The 21,367-nt window shown below is 45.0% G+C and overlaps 1 protein-coding gene across 1 annotated transcript; it reads right to left on the bottom strand.

Annotated features, from left to right (window-relative positions):
• Positions 1 to 3,569: 3,569 nt before the first annotated feature.
• PCARE (photoreceptor cilium actin regulator) lies at positions 3,570 to 11,614 on the bottom strand. The gene is made up of 2 exons (XM_009820729.2): positions 7,845 to 11,614; positions 3,570 to 3,699 (listed from the first exon to the last, which is right to left on the bottom strand). Exons 1-2 carry the CDS (start codon positions 11,612 to 11,614, stop codon positions 3,570 to 3,572), a joined length of 3,900 nt encoding a protein of 1,299 aa, XP_009819031.2.
• Between the last annotated feature and the right edge of the window lie 9,753 nt (positions 11,615 to 21,367).

The raw sequence follows: 21,367 nt of genomic DNA, 5'->3' as shown, positions 1-21,367 counted from the left end.
ATGCATCTATACATGCTGTAGTCATGATGGCACTGAGCATACCTGATGCGGAAGGACTGATGATTTGTTCATCTAGAAGGATTTCTTTTCAGGAGATGTTGGCAGCTCCTTACTGATGAGATGTGACAGTAAGAACAGGTTACTTTGTGCTGTGATTTCTTTCCTTCCTACCTACAGCAAAGGAGATAACTTCTCAGAATATTCCACTTAATGATAAAACTTCGTAAATGATTATGAAATGCTTTGGATGCTAAGAGGTGTGGCAGTGCAAACACTGGTTTTATTGGTATCCTGCATAGTATTGTCAACCATGTTGCTAATATCTGGGGTAGTTCTTAAATTCAAAAGAAGCAACTGGAGTGCGTATAGCGTGTTCGTGTTCTAGTCATCTTCAGATGCTGAGGGTATGAAATGCCAAGTCCCTTAAAGGTTTGAAATTTGAGCAGTGTCACTGGAAGCAAGGGCAGCTGCCAGCCTGTTAAAGGTCTGCAGATAAAGTGCAGCACGGAGCTGCTAGCTGCTGTTTTCACAGCTATGAAGCCCTGGCTGGAAAACTGATACTGCTTCACTTGGTGCTCAAGCCCTCTGCAATGAGACTCCGCTGCAGTGGGTGCGCTCTGGTTAGGACAAAACCACTACCCCGTGCTTGAATTAGCTGTGGTTGTACGTAAAAGCTCTACTGAACTGAGTACAAAATTGCCAGGTAGCTCAAGCGTAAATCAGGGCAGGGGAAGGGTGGAGGCACAGCTGACCTATGCTCTGGTCTGTCAGTGTCTCGGCTGGATCTTGTAGCCTAAAAAGACATATTTGCTTAATGGAAATGCAACCTAAACTAATTGAGGTACAGTAAAACATAAAACAAGCCAGGCTTGTGCTGGGGTGGGGAAGAAGCAAATGGACTTTTTATGGCACAGGACACTAGTTAGCGCACTAAGGAAGGAATCAATAGTATAACGTTGGGCTAAGATTTAAGACAGTTGCATACGGAATGTAAGAGAAATCAAACTCATATCTTGCATATAAAAACTCTGATTTATTTACATCAGTAAAAAATAAATCTTAAAGTTGAGTATGGTCTTATAAAACAATTATATTCCAGAAATGTTGTATTCATGAAAAATGGAAGTGTTGTCCAAAAAAACTGTAAAAAAGAGTGTATTTTTTAAAAAGTGGCTAGCCAAGCTATCATTTCCTGCATACTATAGCAACTCTTAATCTCATGCTTGCGATATAAATTGAAGGTAAACACCTTATTTGTGTAAGTCCTGTACATTAACTGTACTGAAGAGAATCTGTTAGCTGTACGTAGTCATGAGTTCATATCACAAACTTGTCGATCACTGCTGGAGAAACTCTGTTTCTAGAATATAATGCTCAGTTCGCCGCAGCATCACAGGGCAGCTGCAGTGTTTAGGTGGGGTTGTGTTTGCAATGAGCCTCCTGATGACCACAACCTTAGTCAAAGCTGGGAGAGATGCCGTGGTAGGGTGCCAGCTCATGTACCACGTCTTCAGGGGAGCCTGGTTTTCGGGGAAAGATGCTTTGGCTGACTCCATGTGCAGCTAGCAAACGTGTGAGGAGGTTTCCAGCTTGATTGCTGAAGTGAAGTGTTGCTGCTGTAGCTCCTACAGCACAGAAGAATTTGGTGCTTGGGGGATATAAAGAAATACTTTCTCTTACCACCCACCACAGATGCTGGGAAATTTCAGCACGAAACCATAAAGAGATAAAATGATTGTAGTAGCTGAGCAGAAGCTGTCCTCCCACTCTGTTACGTTTTCATCTTCAAAGCTACATTCGGGCATGCAAAGTGCTGGTTTTCTGCTGTCATGTTTCTGCTTTGTTTCTATTCTGGGTGGTCACTGCCAGCAGAACAGACAAACCCAAAATGCTCGCAAATGGATTTGTATTTTTATGCAGCTGGGAGAGAACTACGCTTCTGATGAGGGGGAAGACTGGCCTGCAGAGTTTGCCCTGCTGATGATCTTTGCGGAACCTCCCTTGTGATTTCCCAGTTTAACAGGGGATGGTGCATCTGCCCGTGTGATTACAAGGTGGATGCGTTGACATGTCCTAGCTGTACACGATGGGTATGGCTGCTTTGCCCTCTCAAGCTCACAAACCCCTGACGATCCAGAGCATCTGTTCACTGAGAGTTACTTCTTTCTGTTCAATACCTCACCTTAAATATGACAATTAAGGTTTCCTTGTGTCTGTGTCATAAAATGGCACTGAGATAACTGAGGAAGGATGGTTGTGATTAAGGCACTAGACCAAAACCCAGGAGTTCAGTACCCAAAGGGATCCCATGCACAGGGTAAGACAAGCCTCAGTTGCCCCATCATGAAGGTGGGCAGGAAGGGTTAAAAATCCTGTGTGAAGGTGAAGTGCCCAGATACCACCATCATGAAAACAGGAGGAAAAATTAAAACTATTCCTATCAAAACAGAACTACAAATGGCTTTTTTTCTGGATCTTCTGTACTAAAGTTGCATATTAAACCACGTCAAATTAAATTAATCAAAATCACATTAATTAAAAGTTGCATCTTAATTGTGATAAATTAGTTAGGTGAGCAAGAACCAGTAAATCCTGGAACTGTATTCCAGTGGGTGCTGTAAAAGCCTAGGATTAATCGACTGTAAATAACTTGTGTTTTCATTAACAAGAATCTGTCTAGACTCTTCAGTGAAATTACAATAAATCCCCTCAAACTGCATAAATCAGAAAGAATATAAACCTGTTTTGGGGAGAACAGGATTCTCTATGCTAGCATTCTCTTCCCCTAAAAAAAAAAAAATATACATGTCCTTAGGTGCCTCAGGATTTATAATGTTGTTTGATTGGGCTATTACAAAACTACTCTAATCAGGATTAAGCCCTATACCCTGGAAACTAGAGGTGATGAGATTACATGATAATAAAAGGTGATTTAGAGGATCAAAGCCTTTTTGAGGGAGTAAGATCCCTAATTTTATTCCTTTAGAAGGGGTTATTTTGTTTTAACTTGTATTTGACCTTATTCTCCCTCTGCAGGTTGATAAATACCCAGTGTAGAGATGTGGCTTTGCTGAAGCCATTGATGTTTTTGCATTAAAACTCAATTGGTTCAGGATTTTACCTCCCCCCCGGAAATGTCACAACAGCTGCTTTTTACGTAACTCAAACTGTGATGCCTCCTGAATAAATAACATGTCAAATGATGGTCCTTTCTGAAAGTTTTTTAACTCCTTTAGCTAAACACTGAAACAAAGGACTTGGCTACAGGTCCTGTCTTTACCAAACCAATTTGCCTCAGACTCACCCAGCTGCAAAGCATTTCTTTCGCTCAATGTAGATCTCCGAGTTAAACCATGAAACGCAATCCAAAGGAGAAGCAGCTGGCTACCGCTCTGCTGATATTTCATTGGATTGCTGGGGCCCGTTTGGGTTTTTAGCTGCGATGCCATCATAGCGTTTCCTCGTAAGGAAAAAATGAAGCCACGTTTTGGAGGCTTGGGTAAGGCTGCTTCTTCCCTGCGGGGCCTCTGGCCTTGCTCGTGCTCCTGCCTTCGCGGGTGCTCCTGCTGTCAGTCCCTCTGCAGCCCCTGGCCCACGACGTAGAGCTCGGGGTGGGAAGCGGATCTGTTGGACTCTCTGATTTCGGAGATGCCAGGGCTGTTCCAAGAGTCGCCTGCTTTTCTAGGGCTCTCCTCCAAGCTGCAGATGGAAAGATGCTTAAGTTAAGAGGCTAATGAATTGTGACTTTTTAAAACAGCGCTGATTAGACCACGTTAACCCACAAAGCACGAACGCTGCACGATACTATGTCATTCCCTGTCTCCTCCTGTGTATACGCTCTTTATGTGCACCATCCAGATTTTATTCTTGTGATGCCAAACGCATTATACTGTCCCCTCCCAAAACTCTCTCGGGAAGGAAATATTTTGTATGTTTAACAGGGGATCAGTATGAATCTGGGTTCGCTTGCAGATAGAGACAGATTTGAGAGAAAGGTCTTGTTCCAGACTCCACTGGAGGAAAGGTCTTACCTTCCTCTGCCCATCTGCTTAGCGTGGTTACGGTGATTTCTGAGTGTGCCAATATGACTGTGGGATGTGTGTTTTGGTAGTATAAATCTGCCGCTCTGGGGACAGGAGAATTGAGACATAGAATGTGTAAATGATGTTCCTGAGGTGACACTGGCAATCTCTAGGGACACAGGGACTTTATGAATCACAAACCCACTAGCAGTGAATATCTGTTGCCATGGGCCTTCGTGCTGAAATGTGCCCTCTGTTGCTGTAAGCGATCGGGGTGGTTTAAGCTTAATACGAGGAAATATTGCGGAGTTATCTGGGAATCATTATTGTATTTTAAGTACATAAACTGCTAAATTGAATTAGCTTTCAACTACAGACAAGCTGTTATGTTCCTATTCTGACTGCTAGGACTTCAATGATTTGAACTGCTGAATGAAGAGACTTGTGATGCATGACCAGTCATGAAACTATCCCAGAGTCAAATATCCCCCAACTGCAGAAGGTCTCGCTTGGGCTGTTTGCTTTGGGCCTGATTCGGTCAACCCAATCCATTCCCAAACCCTCCTTGAACAGTATCTTAAAGACAATAGCGTTTTATCTTCTGTCTTTGCTCTACCTCTTGGGAGATTAGCAGTCTCAATGAAATATTATTTTGTTTAACTGCATACACAGAAATCCTCTTACAGATTACCAGAATTTCTATGAGAAGAGCAATTGTACACGTTATGCCTCGATAACTGCCTCGATGCCAATAACTGCTGATCGCTGTCAAATGACCAACCTTAGAAACCAGCAAAGGCAGCTCAGTCTATCCATCCACAGGCTGTCCAAACGGGAACCCGTTGTACTGACTTCAGCACTGAAACCTGAAACTCTTGTACAGGTACCCTAAGACTAAACACAAAAGCTCTAGCTCCAGCCCTAATTAGGGCTAACGAAGTTTTAAGTCCTGATATTCCTTAGAGCAAGGGATGGGCAGGAGACATGCTTGGGAAAGGAGTCCTTTCTGCCTTCTAGGGGAGCAGTGAGTGTGCAGGAGACGCGTGAATCTGCGCATAGCGCTGCCATTTAATGCCTGGCAACGCTAGCTAGCAAAACGAGATGGAAGTCGCCTCTTCTTTTTGGTGTTTCTGCTAAAATGGGGAGAGTGGGAGAGGGGACTCAGCTGCCTGATGAGGAATGATGTTGCTTGCACAAGCTCCTGCCAGATTATCTTTAGCAATCTCCTTCTCAGCAAATGGGTGTTTTAATTGGGCATGGAAAAAGTGGAGGGGATGATACATCCCAGAGTTTGGGAGCATGGGAGAAACTGAAAACTCACTGATTTTCTAAATGTTTTACCTAGAAAAGAGTGATGCTGTTGCAGGTTTGACTCTGTCTCCCCTCCCTCCTGCAACTTGTGCTGGAAGCTGCTAATAACACACAAAAACCCCACGCAGACAAAAAAAGGCATTGTTATATTTGGAGAGGAGAGGTAAAGCAAGGGAAGGAATGAAGGAAAGGAGACTGACAGCTGGGTGGGAATAGCTTGTGAATTTGAGACCAGATGCAAACACGGCCAGAATGAGGAGGTTTAGTGGTTTAGGGAGATGTTTTGAAATTTCCCTCTGTCAGCTGAATGAATTGCAAAGCAGAGGAAGCCCTGGATGCTTAATGAGCTTGAAGGAGAAAGGTGGATCAGAGTGTGGTGGTTTGTCTGTTATGGCATCTGCTATAGGAGCAGGGGTCAGCATCTGTGCATGGGGATGTGGTGCTCACAGCTGTGGCAACCGCTCCAGTCCTCAGCGGGAGGAGACGACCAGCAGTGATGTGAGGGGTTCTCAGAGCTTTTGCCACGTGCTGATTCCTAAAATGGTCCTTCTCTGCCTGTCGGCACATTTGCTATGATACTCGTATCTGGCCTTTCAGTGTGAGGTCTGTAGAAGTTTACTCCAGGCAGCTTATTTTAAGTGTAAGAAAACACACAGTAGTGTATTGCATCTTAGATCACTGCATGTGGTAATTAATGGGCTAAATTTCCCTTTTGCTTATATTCACATAAATTTGGACTAACTCAGTAGGACTACTTTTGACATTCGTTTGTATAAATGGTAAGCCGAATTTGGCTCAAGATACATTTCGTTCTTCCAAAATGCTGTATATCATAACACTAGGATATATAATTTTTTTCAAGAAAAGGATGATTTTATTTACAGTGCTTTTTTTATATTACTCTCTATGCTTTGACAGACTGCAATAGAAAGATAATACATCCCATTGAAGCATAAATTAGCTAACAATTTATAATAGTCTGTTTTTAAAATTGATCCATAAATCTGCCAGGGCTTTTGTCTTGCAAGGTTTTACATAAAGCCTCTTTTGAAAACATTTATTTCTGCTAGCAGGCACTGGAGTAGACAAAGCTGACTTCACACAGTACGTAAGAACAACAAAAAACCCAGCAACATTACAGGACTTTTAGGAAATCTTCAAATGTCAGACTATAATGTAATATTAGAACTAGGAATGCAAAACGGTTTAGCATTTCTCAGCGTTTTTCGCATGTTTTTTCAGCGCATTCCTCTACTGTCGGTGTGGGAAACTTGGTCCTTATTCTGTCTTTGGGGAGGGATTGCCTGGACACCTGACTTCAGTATCCGCGACTGTCCCTGTACTTGCAGTGCACTGAGTGCTTGTGCAATTTTATCTTCTGTTAGGGTTGGTCTTACAATCCCTACTCATGGGGACGATTCATGTGATTTCAGCTCTTCTGTGGCAAGAGTAAAAATACTCCTCACGTGAGGAAAGGTTACACGTGAAGGGTCTTAATCCTCTTGCGTAGCTTAGAGCTTAATGAACTTAAACATCTTAAGATGCTAAGAAACTAGAATAACAACACTTTGTACTTCCAGGCGGTTACGCTGATCTTCGAGTATTCCCAAATATCCATTTCTGTTTCCTGGCTGCTTTTGTGTTGTGGTTTTTTTTTTTTTTTAAAGTGGTAGAGAAAATTTAAAGCTAAGCCCAGATTTTTTAAAAATGGTCACTAATGGTTGCAAACATGGAATTGGCGTTTGTTGATGCTTCCATTTCTTTAAACTGACTTTTTCAGAGCAATGAATCTCCAGTAGCCATGGGAAGTTTTCCCACATTGAAAACTGGGCTCGGGCTGTGGACCCATCAGACTTGAAATCAGCACCTAGACCTGAAAGCCTACCCGAGAAGCTCAAAATTTCAAGCTATGTCCATACAGATCCCTGCCTACACATTATCTGTCCGTCATTCTTGCCAGCTGATTTGAAACATTTTCATACAGATTTCAGCTGAACAGTTTACTGGCTTAGAGGCTGATGTTAGGAATGATACCCTTCCTCTTGGTCCAAGCTTACCTTCTCATGGTTATTTAAAGATGTTTATAACCTGAGGGTTACTTTAGAGCTTTTAAGAATTAAATGTGGATGTCCTTAGCCCCCACACAAATAAGGGGAGTTCTGTGCCATGAAACCAACACTGAATTTTCCCTGGGGAGCCTGTCACAGCAGATCTGTAAGTGTAAGGCTTGAGCAAGCCATGGAAATTTAACTCTTCCCTTTATTCAGACTGGTAGTCTACTGAAATCTGGGGCAAGACAATAGACTAGAATAGAATATTTCAGTTGGAAGGGACCTACAATGATCATCTAGTCCAACTACAATGTTATCTTTGCCCACCCATCTGTTCTGCACATGAACGGGACACTTTTCTGGGAAATCTCTTAACGATGTTAAATTCCCATCAGGACTTTAGAAAGCCAACGCAGTGCTATACTTCTGCATCCTTGGCCCAAAGTGGAAAGTTTCTTACCTTGCTTGGTTAAGCGCAGGTTCGCTACTGGCTGTTACAGGAGCTGGGAGATGAAACTGGACCCCTGGTCGGCGGTCAGAGAAACTTCTCCTCACGAACGGCTGAGGATTGGCGGCGCTCAGGGACAGCTTTCTGGTTCGGTCTCCGGGCTGCCGGAAAAGCAGGCTGCTCTTTTGGGAAAGCGATGAAGCTTCAGGCTGGCTGGTCGCCTCTGCAGCAGGTTTGGTGGGTGCCAGTGGAGGCCTGGCTTCGAATAAGGAAGAGGTGGCCGGGCAAAATATCGAACGGATGTTGCTGCCCCTCTTGGAGGAGGAGAGCTGGTGCTCATCCCCAGCATCCAGCCCTGCTCTCGGCCCCTTGTAGGAGCGGGATGGGGAGGTTGGTGGGGAGGGGGCAGTGGGGAACGGAGTGGGGTTTGCATCTCGGCGGTAGGCTGGGGAGCCCAGCAGCCGGTGCGGCGTTGGCGAGCTTTGCTTGTGCCCCGCGGGAGGGCTGACAGGTTTTCGCTGGGGTGGTGGAGAGGGCAGCTTCGTCTGCAAGGGTGGGCTGGGCACCCTGGGACTTGTGGGGGGACTGGGTTTCCTCTGCATGGTGGGTGAGCTCGTTTGTGGGTTGCTAAAAGCCTGCAGAGAGTGTCTGTGGTGTGTTGGGGGGCTGAAAAGCCGTTTCTCTGTTGGTGGGGAGGAAGGAGGAGTTCTCGTTGGGGAGACCCTCCTGGCAAATGCTGAGCCTTTTTCATTTCTCCTGAGCAAATCGGGAGAACCGTGCTTCTGGTGTTGCACCAAAGTCGCAGGTGAATTGGGCTCTTTGCTCTCTGAGCTGTTGCTGTGTGATTTTGAAACCCCACTGGGATTTTGAAGAGGAATAATTTTATGGGTTTGCTTGTACAAATCTGCAGCCTCTTTTCTCTGGGTTGCCAATATCTCCTCCTGGCTAGGGATGTGCACGTTGGTAGGGTTCAGCTCCAGAGAGTACCTCTGCAGTTTCTCATCCCCTGCTCCGGTATTCCTCAGACCTTTATTAGCGATCACACTGGGGCCGCTGGTATTTTTGCTTGGCAATAAGTCAATGGACTGAAGGGAGGCTTTCATTTTGGGGGAAACTTGTGCTCTCTTAGTAGCATGAAGTTCTGCTTTGGCGGGCTTTTTGGCACCTTCTGAAGAGCTTCCTTCTATTCTTGCAGTTTCTTCAGGCTCAGATAAGTCAAAGGAAGTGTCCATTAACATTTCAGGTGGTGGTGGCGGCAGGTTCTCAATGTCTTCATCAGACTCTTCCTTTGTGTCCTTCTTGCTTGATTCTGCAGCTGCTGCAGGAGGAAAGGCATTTGGAAAGCTAGAAGAAACTCCACTGATGTTTGAAGGGTTTGTGTCTTCTACTGGTGAAATACGATGCTTAAGATTTAAAGGTGCCAGGCCTCTCTGAAAGGGAATGGTGGGTGGGATGACTGGAAGTCCAAATTTTCTGATGCACTTTATTGGTCCTAAAGATCTTAAAGGTGTGGCTTTTACAAGATCATCAGTAGGACTGAAGGTTTCAATAAGCTTTTTGACAGACTGTCGGGGGGCACAGCTGCTGCCACTGAGCATTTGTGTTCCAGGAGGCTCCTTTTCTTTGCCTTCCGATGTCTCCTGGGTGGGCACAGTAGCTCCTAAAGGCTTCCTGCCTCTTTTTTCATCCAGCTGATTGGCAGGATTTTGGTCAGTCATGAACAAAGGGACTTTATCCTGGTTAGGCAGGATGCTGAAATTTTTTGAGAGGCACGCCTTCAGTTTGCGAGAGGACCTAGCTGTAACTTGCTCATCCTGTAAATAAGGTGCTGTTCTTGATTTCCAAGGCTCTGGGTTGTTATCTGTATCCTTCTTCCCATAAAACATTTCCAGCCTTTTGCTGAGATCTTTTTGAGTTCTCTGAAGCTCTAGGAGAGTCGGGTCCTCTGCCTGGCTTCTGAGGGACTCCTCTGACCTGGACCGTCGGTGTTTCCCGAAGGTTTTCTGGCTGCCCGTTGCTGTACTGGGCCTTGTTGTTAGGACTGCTCTTCCGCTCTCATCTTCTATCCATTCTTTACGCCCGGATTTAGCTGGGACGAACTTGATTTTTTCACTGATGGCATCTTTCATCTTCAGAATAATTTCCTCTGTCTCCGCATTCTCTGTCCTCTTGACGGACTGCCTTTGTGTGTCATCAGTGACTGCAGGTGAAGACAGGGGCCTCCTCGGCAGGGCATCCTTCCCCATATCTGATAAACTTGTGTTGTCGTCATCCTCCCCCAGGGTGCTCCCTTCATCATCATCATCATCGTCGTCGTCATCATCATCATCAGAAGGGAAATCTGTTGATTCACAGATTTTGAAATGTTCACCTTCCTGAGTAGAGTCAGACTGGAAGGAGTTATAGGAACGACTTTTGCTCAAGCTTGCATATTGGGGCGTGGTAGAAATGCCTTCTGCTACTCCACCCTGACCAGAAGTTGCTTCCCTACTCTGCACAGATGAATAAAATACATCTTTAAAATGCCTTTCAAGCGCACAGTCATGGGATGCAGCCGTGCCCGGTGACACTGTTCCATCACGCACGTGCTCCACTGTTCTAGCGTGCTTTTGGGACAGATGTCCATGTGCACAGGAATCACAGTTCGATTGTCCTCCATGCTGGCTGAACTCTTTGAGGGATTCGTTATCCACGCCAATGCCACTGTCCTCAGAACAGAGAGTCCTGTCATCACCGTGGGACTGAGAGGATCCCACTGTTGAGGCTTCAAGCAGCCTTACCGTCCGTATCAGGCGCTCATCAAAGCTTTGCTTTGCTTTCAGTTTTCCTTCCAAGTTGCTTGCCGCAGATTGCAGGTAGCTGCATGTCTCCTTCAGGGCGTCGGAGGTGAGGGAGGCCAGCGTCCCGCTCAGTAACTGCATTTTATTCACCGTGTACTGCAGTAGTTGTTGCAGAAGATCAGGGTGCTCCTTCAAATCACCTTTTTCTGCTGGCCACGCCAGATTCCCACCTACATCTTTGAGAAGATTTTCCCCATCACTGGCAATTTCTTCCAAGAGCTGGTTGATTTCATCAAAGCGAAGCACGAGAAAGCTTACCATCTGCTGTAGGAAGAGTTGAGTTTGGGTAGCCTGGTTGGCCACGTGAAGTATAGTTTCATACTTTGAGAGGTTGGGATTTAAGTAGGCGTATGCACTCTGATGAGCCTTAACAAGCACTTCTGGGAAATCTACCTTTTTCTCTGTCTCGCACGGGGCCAAAATGGACTTTTCTTTAGTTTTGCTGGGTCGACCTTGCTTTGCCAGCTTATGATTTTTTTGCTTCTTTCCTTTCTTTAGGATTTGCTTGGCATTGCTTTCATTCTTGTCATCCCAAATGAAAGCTGATGCTTCTGATTCACAGGAGCTTTGCTTTCTGATCTGTATGGCCTCAGTGATGTGTTTTTGAGACTCAATCAGTTCGGACATAACGACTTCAGCATCTGTGGCTGTCCTCTCAATTTTCTTGTCTTCCCTGGAAATCTGGGGATCTGAATTAGGCTTGGAATGATAATTTTTATCCTGTTCTGATAGTTTATCCTCCTTTTCTCTCAGGTAGTCTTTCCTCTGGATTCCATGTTGGTGGAATTCATCAATATTGTAGCAAGATGAACCTTTAACAAGCAGTGGGATTCCTTTATCTCCTGGATCAATACGCAAAATACTTTTGGGTTTATTCAAAGCCTTAAGACCACTTCTTGCGATGGTATTAGCAATCTCACTGTGAGAAGGTGTGCAGCCCATCCTTTCTCCGTCTTTGACTTTATTTTTGATTAAAAATCCGGATGAACTGGGAAATACAACAAAGAATCAAACTCACTGTTTCATCCCGAACTGCAGACTGGCCTTTTTCTCACGAGTTTTCCATCATGATCCCAGTTTTGTTGTCAGTTTTCATTGTTGTTTGCCTTGAAATCTCACGTGCTTACTGCCCAGGATCTTCTCTTGAAGTTGTGCACTGTCCCATTGTACCTTCCCGTTCAGGTTTTCTTCATCGATTCAAAAAAGGAGTGTGAAAGCTCGGCTGGATTTAGAGCTAATGGATTAAGAGGACTTGCGTGCCTCACTTCTGTCTTGACAGATGTGCACTACGAATAAGATTTTAAGCTCATTAGGGTAAGCAGGCACCAGCCAGTCAGCACCCGTGTTGTATTTATAAAGGCAGATTTTTTTCTGCACTATATTGTGAGGCAAAAGGACTTAGTACTTGTCCCTCCTTTTTTCCCTTGTTGCAAAAACATAACATACAATTGAATGCAGAGATCCAAAGGAAGAGACTGTATTTTGAAGCCTTTGTGAAGGGAAACTGTTTGAAGAGGCGCATAAATGCCACTAGATACTCCGTAACGAAGAGAAAGGTGACCTTGACCAAGTACGTACCCACTGGAGAGTACAAGACACGGAATCAAATGGGTTAGAGATGCCTTTTAGACTTCCACCTTGAGGGTCTTCAAAAATTTCCCCTACTTGCAAGTGACAAGCTGTTTACTTTTTCCTTCTAAGACTTCCAAATGAGATTTTGATTTTTTTTTTTCTTCCCCTCAGGTGATCATTCTTGGAAAGTATTTTTTTCTCTTCTAGATAGCTTCCCAACCTGAAAAGCCGAACTGCACAATAACAGTATTTGTAGACTAAGTTTTGCATATGCTGTTAAGATGGTGTCTGCACCTAGTGGATCTAGACTGTAGAACTTCAGATTAAAAAAAAAAATTAAATGAGAACTCATTTTTTCCTTCCTCTGAGTGTCTTGGGAAAAATTTGAATGTGTCCTTTGCAGTCACAAAAGTGACTTGCTTACTTTTATTTCTTTTTTCATTGGCTAGGGCTTAGTTTTCTTAGCTGCAAGACTTTATGCGTTAAAACTCTAAGAAAAAAAGCTAACAAATTAAAAATATAGACCAATTTCTGAAAAAAAAACCAACCCAAAAAGAACTGTTGTTTGAATCATTTCTGAGGGCAGGACAGAATAATCCCCCTCTGAAAAAGAAATTAAAGAAGCTGAAGTAGGAATTGGAAGAAGTAGAAGATATATATCTTTTCCAAGTATGTATTTATGAAGGGCGGTATGTGGATGAGGGTGATAATAGCAATGACCCCCCAATTTCCCTCTTCATTACTCAGCTGGGCCTAAATGGATTTGTCTTTTAATTCCCGGATGCAGTTTTTCTACGGAAGGTGGCCATTTCTCAGCGTCGCAAAGGTTACAGGCAACAGTGGCCAACTCTGAGGCTGGCTAGGAGCCTACTGCTTCTCTCCAGCAATGTGATTTCTAACTGTGTGGTCGCGGGTATCTCGTCTGATTCCCAAAAATCTTTGCATGCTGCCAAGCCTATAAACCGTTCTTAGACTTTAAAAAACTGCTTACGTGATTCATTCCTTGGTGCTGGACTGCAATAGCTGAATATCTGCATGGAAAGTCGTTATTCTCTGTAGCCTCGTTGTTTAAACCTCTCTTTCTGTTCAACAGGGGCAGCAAAATCACGTTGTTTTACAGGGGATAAGGCATGACAGTGATTCCCAGGAAAATTTTAAAAACTCTCTGTGCTTTCTCTAAAGTAATTTTTCTGGAACACATAAATTGAACTTAATGTCCATGATGGCATAGTCATTTCCCTCAATGCTTTTCTGGAAAGCATCAGGTAATTACTTCTTGGCTCTGCTTCTTGCAAGTCACGTAGCTCACTCTCTGGCTGCTGTGTTTCGCCATGATGTGGTTTCTACACAACGGTCCCAGGTCTTTTTGCATTCCCTTTTAGGCACGTGCCTAATGTGTTCAAAGTGGAGAAATGGAGCAGATTTAGGCAGCTGCTTCGTCCTGGTGATCCTAAGGGGCAGGATGCTATAGCCCTCCACAGTAAGCCAAGGAAAACACAGTAGATCAAGCAACCAGCCTTAGCGCACCTCTTCTACTTACAGTGGGAGTTGAGAGACATCTTTATGTAGCTGCTTAATATTTGTGCTATAAAAACCTCTCGTGACTTTTCTTCAAAAAGCAGCTCCAATGGTTCCATTGTTTGCACTGGGAATTTTGACAATTAACTCCATGTGAGTTGTTTGTTGTATTTGGGAAGTTCTTTTTCTTCACTTTTTCCTTTGATTTTACAGTCATGTCACTTTTGTTTGTTTTTTCTAGTTATTTTCAGGCCATGCATTAACATCTTACAGGAAATACATGCGTGATTAAAAAAAATGCAAAATCCCGGTTTAGTTTATTATTTATTTAGTATTAAATACAGATCCAGGGTCATAGAAAACACATTTTAACAAGGCATCTGTTTTATCCTAACTTTAATTGCATGTATGTGCAATATGACTATTTAATGTTGTGTGAAATTTTTTAGCTTCTGTAAGTGAGCAGGAACTTTGTGCCTGTTTCCAACCACTTAGGGAACTGCATCAATATTCTTTTTACTAAGTAGTTACATATTGCTTTGCATGTCCGAGGCACTTTAGAAAAACCCGAATGCTTGACCTCATGGAAAATGCTAAGGAAAATGCTTTGTCTGATGGTCATGCAACAAAAGAGAAGACAAAATGGGCAAGTTAGGTAAAAAACAGTGGTACATGAGAATATTGATGAGGAGAATGACAAGGAAATATTTTTGAGTGTAAGAGGATTAGACGAATTTGTAATCTGTAATTGATGATGGCTATAAGTTGATGTCATTCCTGATGCAGTTACTGTAGTAACGTATTTTGGTTTACAATGCTCCTGTTTGCAGAACACCGGTTGAAAAGAAAACAGTTGGTCACATTCAAGTAGATGCCCAAGTGTTGTTACCTGAGACCTTGCTGACTCCAGCGATTTTACAAGTACCCCAGACGAACACAAAACTGTGTTTGAGGAACAGACCGTAGGAAAGCACCAAAATAAGATAATTAAGGATTAGAGGAGGCTTTCCCTTGCATGTGGATTGTGTGTAAATTGCCTTTGCTCTTCCTTTAGTATACTTTCTTCCTCCTGTTAAAATTGGCAGCATCCTCATTTTGAGGGAGCTGCCTGGTCACGTAGCACTCCTCGATGTAAAGAACTTAAAAGTTCAAACCCTGTCAGACACAGTTGGTGCAACAGATGGTGAAAACGTAGTCGGAGAGTGGCACTGTAAGTGCCCTAGAAAAGGCAAGAATAAGGCCTGAACCTGGACGGAGATGTGCAGTACTCAGCCCCCAGAGGTGTTACCAATGCCATAACCACGGGATGGATTTCAGGGCATCATGAAGGAAAAGCCACTTGATTAAAAACTGTATGAAATTTCGGTGTGAAACTAGTAACATGAGCTTAAAAATTATGGAAACAAGGAAAAAATTATAATGACGGACTGCTTTTGAGTGGTTTTAAAAGGGGAATGCACATAAATGCTCATTACCGGGTCTTAAAAATTTAAGGTTTGTATTTGTGGATGACTTCTGGGGAAACTGAATTTCTGCTCACTGAGGAATTACGGAGAGCTTGAGTGATAACAATAACAACTTTAAAGAGCTATTTTAGTCTGAAAGAAACCCGCTTTTTCTTCTTTTGTATCAGCAAATTGAATATAACCAGGGAGCTGTTCATATTGTTGGCCTAGATATCACTAAATAAATAAAAAATTGCTGCTTTTTATTTCAGCTTCTCCTGCAGAGCTGACACTGTCCTGGGAGATGGAGTCGATTCTCTCCTTTCTGTAATCAGTAACAGAAGTACTTACAGAGCTTCATCCTGTTTCCCCTGTGGAAACCTGTTGACAATGGTAAGGCATAGGAATATCATAGTTTGAAGGAAATCTAGTTGCAAAGAATTAAATGAAACCAGTGATTTTATACAGAGCCTTTATTAGTGGTGACAGTGCAAGTGAAAGACAAAATTCGTCTTGATTCTGGGTCAAGGATAAACTTTTCAGAACTGGCTCAACTCATGCATTCTCTTTTTTTTATTTCTAAGTAAATTGCTTCAGACTGATTGCATACTACAATAAATATGAACTCAATGCTTTCAAAAACCTGTTTTGCAAAAACAGAGCCTTTATTTATTTTTTTTTTAAGCAGCAGCAGGACAAGAAAAAACAGTTGTTGAAAACAGGTAGGAAACTGGTTTTCTTCTCCAGAAAAAATACTTTATACAGGAATTGACAGAGGAAGAAATATAAGTAGAAAATTAAAGAGTCAGTTTGGGGGGGTTTGCCTGCACGGGGCTGTTGGTACACTCAGATGTCCCAAAGGAGTTGAGAAAAATTGTATGACCACTTAAGGTCAGCAGTAGTTTTGTGAGATATATTTACATTTGCCTATTATTTTTGGAATGTATTCTGGTCACTTAGTCATAGTTTCTCTTTGCTAAGAAATCGATGGGTATTTAAAAGCTTGCTACCTGCCATAACTAATACATTCACTGCTGGTTTCAGTGGTTAAGACAGTGACTGCCAAAGGGAAGAGCTAGGACCAAGAACTGTGTGTGAAACAGCATAAAGCTTTAAGTATAGACTTCCAGAGTTACGCAACTCTAGAAAATTAAAAGGGGACGGCCCTGTTGGCCCAGGCAGTGGTTACATCAGTTCTCACACAAGTGGAAGCAGGTTTGTGGTTGTGGAGCAATTTCAAGGAAAGCGAGTTCCTATCAGTTGAGGGGCTGGCAATTTAACAGGCAGGCACTGGCTTCTGTCATTTCTAGTGGAAGGGGGTAGTGATAATTTGGGATCTAGAAGTGAGGTCCAGGTGATCTGTATTCCTGAAAAATTCCTGAGGACCTGGGAGCTGGCACACCTAGCAGAAACTGGAAAGGGCAGTTTACACCGCGGGGTGCTGGCTGATGCTTGGAGGGAGGAAAGGTGGCGTGTCCCTCAGGAAATAATGGGCAGGGCTGGAAAGACTGACAATGGCTGGTAACCCTTTTTTGTAGGAGAGAAATGTCCTGACTGCGGGTGGATACACAGCTTCCTTGTTTCACACCCAGCTCCTGGAGTATCCATCGTCTTTTAAACATGCTTGCTGTGACGAAGCCGCACTGAAAGTGGTACGTAAGCGTGCTCGCTTTCAGAACCTTTCTGCTGCCCTAATCCTTGCTCTAGAGTGGCTCTACTTGAAGGTGCAATGTCTTCCAAAGCCGTTTAAATGATCCCTTTCCTCTGAAACGTAAATTTGTGAAGATGAAGGAACTGGTTAGTAATGCCCTATTTCTGCCCAAAGGAGAAACAAGAAGTGAAATAGCATTTTAGTTAAAACAGTCTTGTTGCTCACAAGCATTGTTTCCCCATCTTCCTCCCAAGGTGGTCAGAGCTGCTCCAGCCCATTGTTTTGAGTTCTCCAGGTGCTCAGCAATTTTGCTGCCCAGAGCAGCACCGAATGAGTCAGACAGGATAGGCTGAACAGACTTTTATTTAGACTCATATCCTGACACGTAGGAGTGGCTGAAAAAGATATTGTGAAAAGGTACAGAATGAGGTTTAAAATTTTTTTTAAAACTTTCCATTGTAGGGCCCAGGGGTGGAAGTCAGGACAAGCAGGGGTTTTGTCAGGCAATGGTGTCCAGTCTCCTTTGCAGCTGCAGCACTAAGTCACAGGATTCACTCTGAGCTAAAATGTTTGGTTTTTTGCCTTTACTGCTCCAACCAGAAGGATGTTCTAGAACCTGAGATGCTCTGTTAGGTGCTCGCTTTAATTTTCTAGCATAAAAGTATTCACACACAGTTTTATCCTCATATTCAACATCAACTTTGAATTTACACACCATTTTCCATGGTTTATGGTAGATGGCAACCATACCCTCTGTCTCAGTTTTCATTCTGCTGCATTAAACAAGCCATGCTCTGGTAACCTCCTAAAATAGACCGTTCTTTTCCTTGACTGTGCTAGCAAATCATCTCTGGACATGCTAGATTAGCCGTCTCTCACTGAAGAAGGGTGATCAGAACCACGTGCAGTTTCCCAAGGAGATGGTAGAACCTGCTGGCATGAACACTTTCCCACCTTAACTCTCCACTTACACATCCTAAGATAAGTGTTTGCTTTTTATGCTATTGCATCCTATTGGTAATGATGCTCATTGTGTAGCTGTCGACTACAATGGCATCTTTCTCTTCCTCGGTCACTTCCATATGATGATCCTGTACATCAGTCTTATTAGTTCATTCCTTTTTAATTCTTTAAGCAGTTCTTTCCATTTTTTTTTGTCTCATCAGTTTGCTGTTTTTCCTGCCAAAATCATTAAAGGAAAAACAAAGATTAGTTCCAAGAATAAGACCCCAGGATGTCATCGGTAACCTCCCTCAGCCCAGTACTTTCCATTCAAATCTACTCAACACTGTTTCCCCCTGTGCTTTTGCTTTACCTCTATTGAAGTTATCCTAAATTCTAGTCTTTTCCAGAATTGCTAATAATTTCCATTTCAGGCACTTCACTAAAGTCCATTATTCAGTATCAGCCATAAAACATTTCCTTTGCCCAGGACATCAACCATCTCAAAAAAGGCGGACATCAACTGCCAATACTAAGCTCACATTTGATCTTGCTTACATCCATGTCTTTGGTTATACTTCAAACTCTTTTTCTAAAGTACCCTTGAGGTAAAAATAGCAGGCCTGCATTTTCCTGGATTACAATTTTTCTTTGTCTCTTCCGAAGTATGGAACATTTCTAAGGAATGGAAGAATTATCCTAGCTTTTCTCTAGCCATCTGGTATCATGTTCACTATCACAACTGCAACCCCATGTTCCGCTTCTTTCAGTTTTCAAGTCTCTGGGGTCTGAGAGCACTTGCAGCTCTTGACTTTTCCAGTACTTCACTTCAGGTAATTTCCACTTGTCATTCCCATTATTTGTCCTGCCCCGGCCCCACCCCACCCCCCCCTTAATATTATCACTGGAAAAACAACAAAAAACTGGTTATAAACATCAGTTATATTTACTTAATAGTGACCCACGCTGAGCATAAAAATATAGCAGGACTTGTCTGAGTTTTTCTCCAGGTTAAATTCCCCTCAAGCAGCCTGCGCTCAAGCCGTATGAAAATAGGTTTACCACCGCATGGGTTTCTTGGAGATTACCAATCTTTGGATTTAGAGCCTTACTAGCTTTACAGCACTGGATAAGCACCCCCTGAAAAGCCTTCTTGGAAGTTGCTACTTACATTCCTTTAATTGGTTACTAAAATAACTGGGGAGTCCAGATTTCTGAGTTCTCTGCTTAAATCTACCAGTGATTATGTATGACCTTAAGCAAGTCCCTTTACGTGGCTGTTGGTGCATAAACATTTTAGGGCGTTAAGGATTCGTGAATGCTTGGCCCCTGAAATCCCCAGTTAAGCAGCACTGTGCCGCCGTCTCTCTTTGCTCCCCATCTCCTCCCGGCCCTAGCTCCGGTCATATCCCTATTTTTCTTCGGGTGTGTCAGCAGTGTGGAGCATCGGGATTATCTCCCTGCTCGTCCACAGACCAGAGCTGCCTCATCCGCAATTCGCTGGCCTTTAATTTTCCCTTGACTTTATTCTGGAGCGCTGGCCAGGGCCCTCGCTGCTGCCGCACGGGTGTAGGGTGACCGTGGGCAGCTGCAGTGGATTAAGCTGAGAGATCCGTCCTCTGCGTGGGCCCGGCCGGTTTCCAGGCCCGTCCCCAGCCAGGACGAACGCCAGCGGGCCGCCACCTTGGGCGAAACGGCATCTCCAGCCCGCGTTTAAGGGGGGGGGCATGCTTAAGGAATGTCTCGCATCTCCTTTTACCTCAGCGCTGCCTGTTTGGTAACTGACCCGGCCCATCCCGCCCCACCTTTGGGGCAGAGGAGCCGCCACGCTCCGCCGAAGCCGCCGCGCGCTGCCCGCTGACAGGGCGGGAACGGGCTCGGGCCGCCTGAGGGAGCGGCGCCGCCAGGGCCCGGCGGGGGAGTGGGGCGGGGCCAGGAGGGCGGTGCTGGCCGCCGATAGGCCGGTGGGCGGGGCGGGGCGGGGCGGTGGCCGCGCCGGGACCGGGACCGGGGCCGGGGCCTCGCTCGGCTCCCTCAGCTCCGGGCGGGCGCGGGAGGCCCGGGGAGCGCCCGGCCGCGCCCCTCCCCGCGAAGCGCAGGTAGGGCTTGGGGGGGGCAGCCGTGTCCCCGCACCTCCCGCAGGGGAGCGGGACGCGGACCGGCGGCCTCCCGCCGCTCTCCCTCCCTCCGCGCGGCGTGGGGGCGGGGTGGCGGCGCGGGGGCCGCCGCAGCGGGCGGGCGGGTGGCGGCCGGCCCTGGCCGCCGCGCAGCCTTCTCCCGCGCCCCAGCTGCGGGCACAGGCGCACCTCACGGGGCCGCGGGGCCGCCCGCCGGGCCGGGGTGAGGTGGGGCGGGGCGGGAGCGCCCTGTGGGGAGCGTGGGGGCGGGGAGGCGCGGTGGCCTCGCGGGGCGGCCGCGGCTCGCTGAGGTGGTGCGCGCGCCCCCGGCCCGCCGAGGCGGGAACCCCCCCCCCCCCCCCACCTCCCCGGGGGTTCGCTCTGAGGAGCGCCCCGTGGTCGCGTCTGAGCGGTGCCCGGCTTTCTGCCGGGGCGGTAGCGCGGGAAGCCGCGGAGGAGCAGAGGCAGCCCCGGCGGCTCCGACACCTGAACTCTCTTCAGCTTCCCAGAACCAAGTGCCGTGTTGCAAGAGGGCCCCGCACACCAGTTGAAAAACCAGTCTTGGGTGTACCTACACCCACTGAACGTGTCCACCACTCGTGCCGTCAACGTTATAGAGCGAGCAGATAGCGTATGTGCAAGAGTCTTGTTCTCTGAACTTAGTTTTCCTTCTTGAGCGCATATAAGTAGTCCATTACGCACGGTTATTGTCAAAAGTAGCATCGCGTTTGTGCCAGGTTCTGCTATCAAAGCCTAAGCGCAATTGTATTTCATCGCTCGAAGCGCCGTAGCATTTGCGAGTTTTTTATAGCACTTGAAGGAAAACTTTGTGTTTGTGCTTTAACGCAAATCAATTACAAAATCGAGTATGTGAAAAAGTTGGATCCTGTATTATACAACTTTTTTTTTTTTAATATGCAGAGGTACCACACACTTCTCTGTAATGTGTGGATATCAGGAAACCTGTAGTTGCTTTTCAATCTTGTCAACATAAGTGTGTGTGCATCTGATGACTCCTTCAAGTTTTCTTATTTTTTTCCCAATGATATTCCTATTTTTCATTTCAGATTTAACACAGAAGAGCGTATGGCTGGCAAATAGTAAGTATGATGCTCTCTGTCATGCTAAACTGTGCTTCGTGGTAGTCTGGCAATGCTGTGAACAGGAAAATTCCGTCCTTTCTTTCACTGAGTTTCCCTAACCGTTTCTTTCTGTCTGTCTAAACTCATGTTGCTAACATAGGGAAATCATTGCTCTTCTGGAAGACCTTCCATTCCATTTCACCAGGATTTCCCACCTGACTCTGTATGTCTTGGATATTATTAATACCTCAGACAGTTGTGTTCTTGCTCAGAACAGAAGTCATTACAAGGACAATGTCTGTTTGTGTTTTCCTTTTCTTTGAAATAGTTTTCAACCTTCTGCTTTCCTTTTGCCTTTCCAGGTATGC

Source organism: Gavia stellata, chromosome 2 (assembly GCF_030936135.1).
Source record: "Gavia stellata isolate bGavSte3 chromosome 2, bGavSte3.hap2, whole genome shotgun sequence".
NCBI classification, from domain to species: domain Eukaryota; kingdom Metazoa; phylum Chordata; class Aves; order Gaviiformes; family Gaviidae; genus Gavia; species Gavia stellata.
Note: the sequence above shows the minus strand (reverse complement) of the source record. Positions and strands in the feature narration are given on the sequence as shown.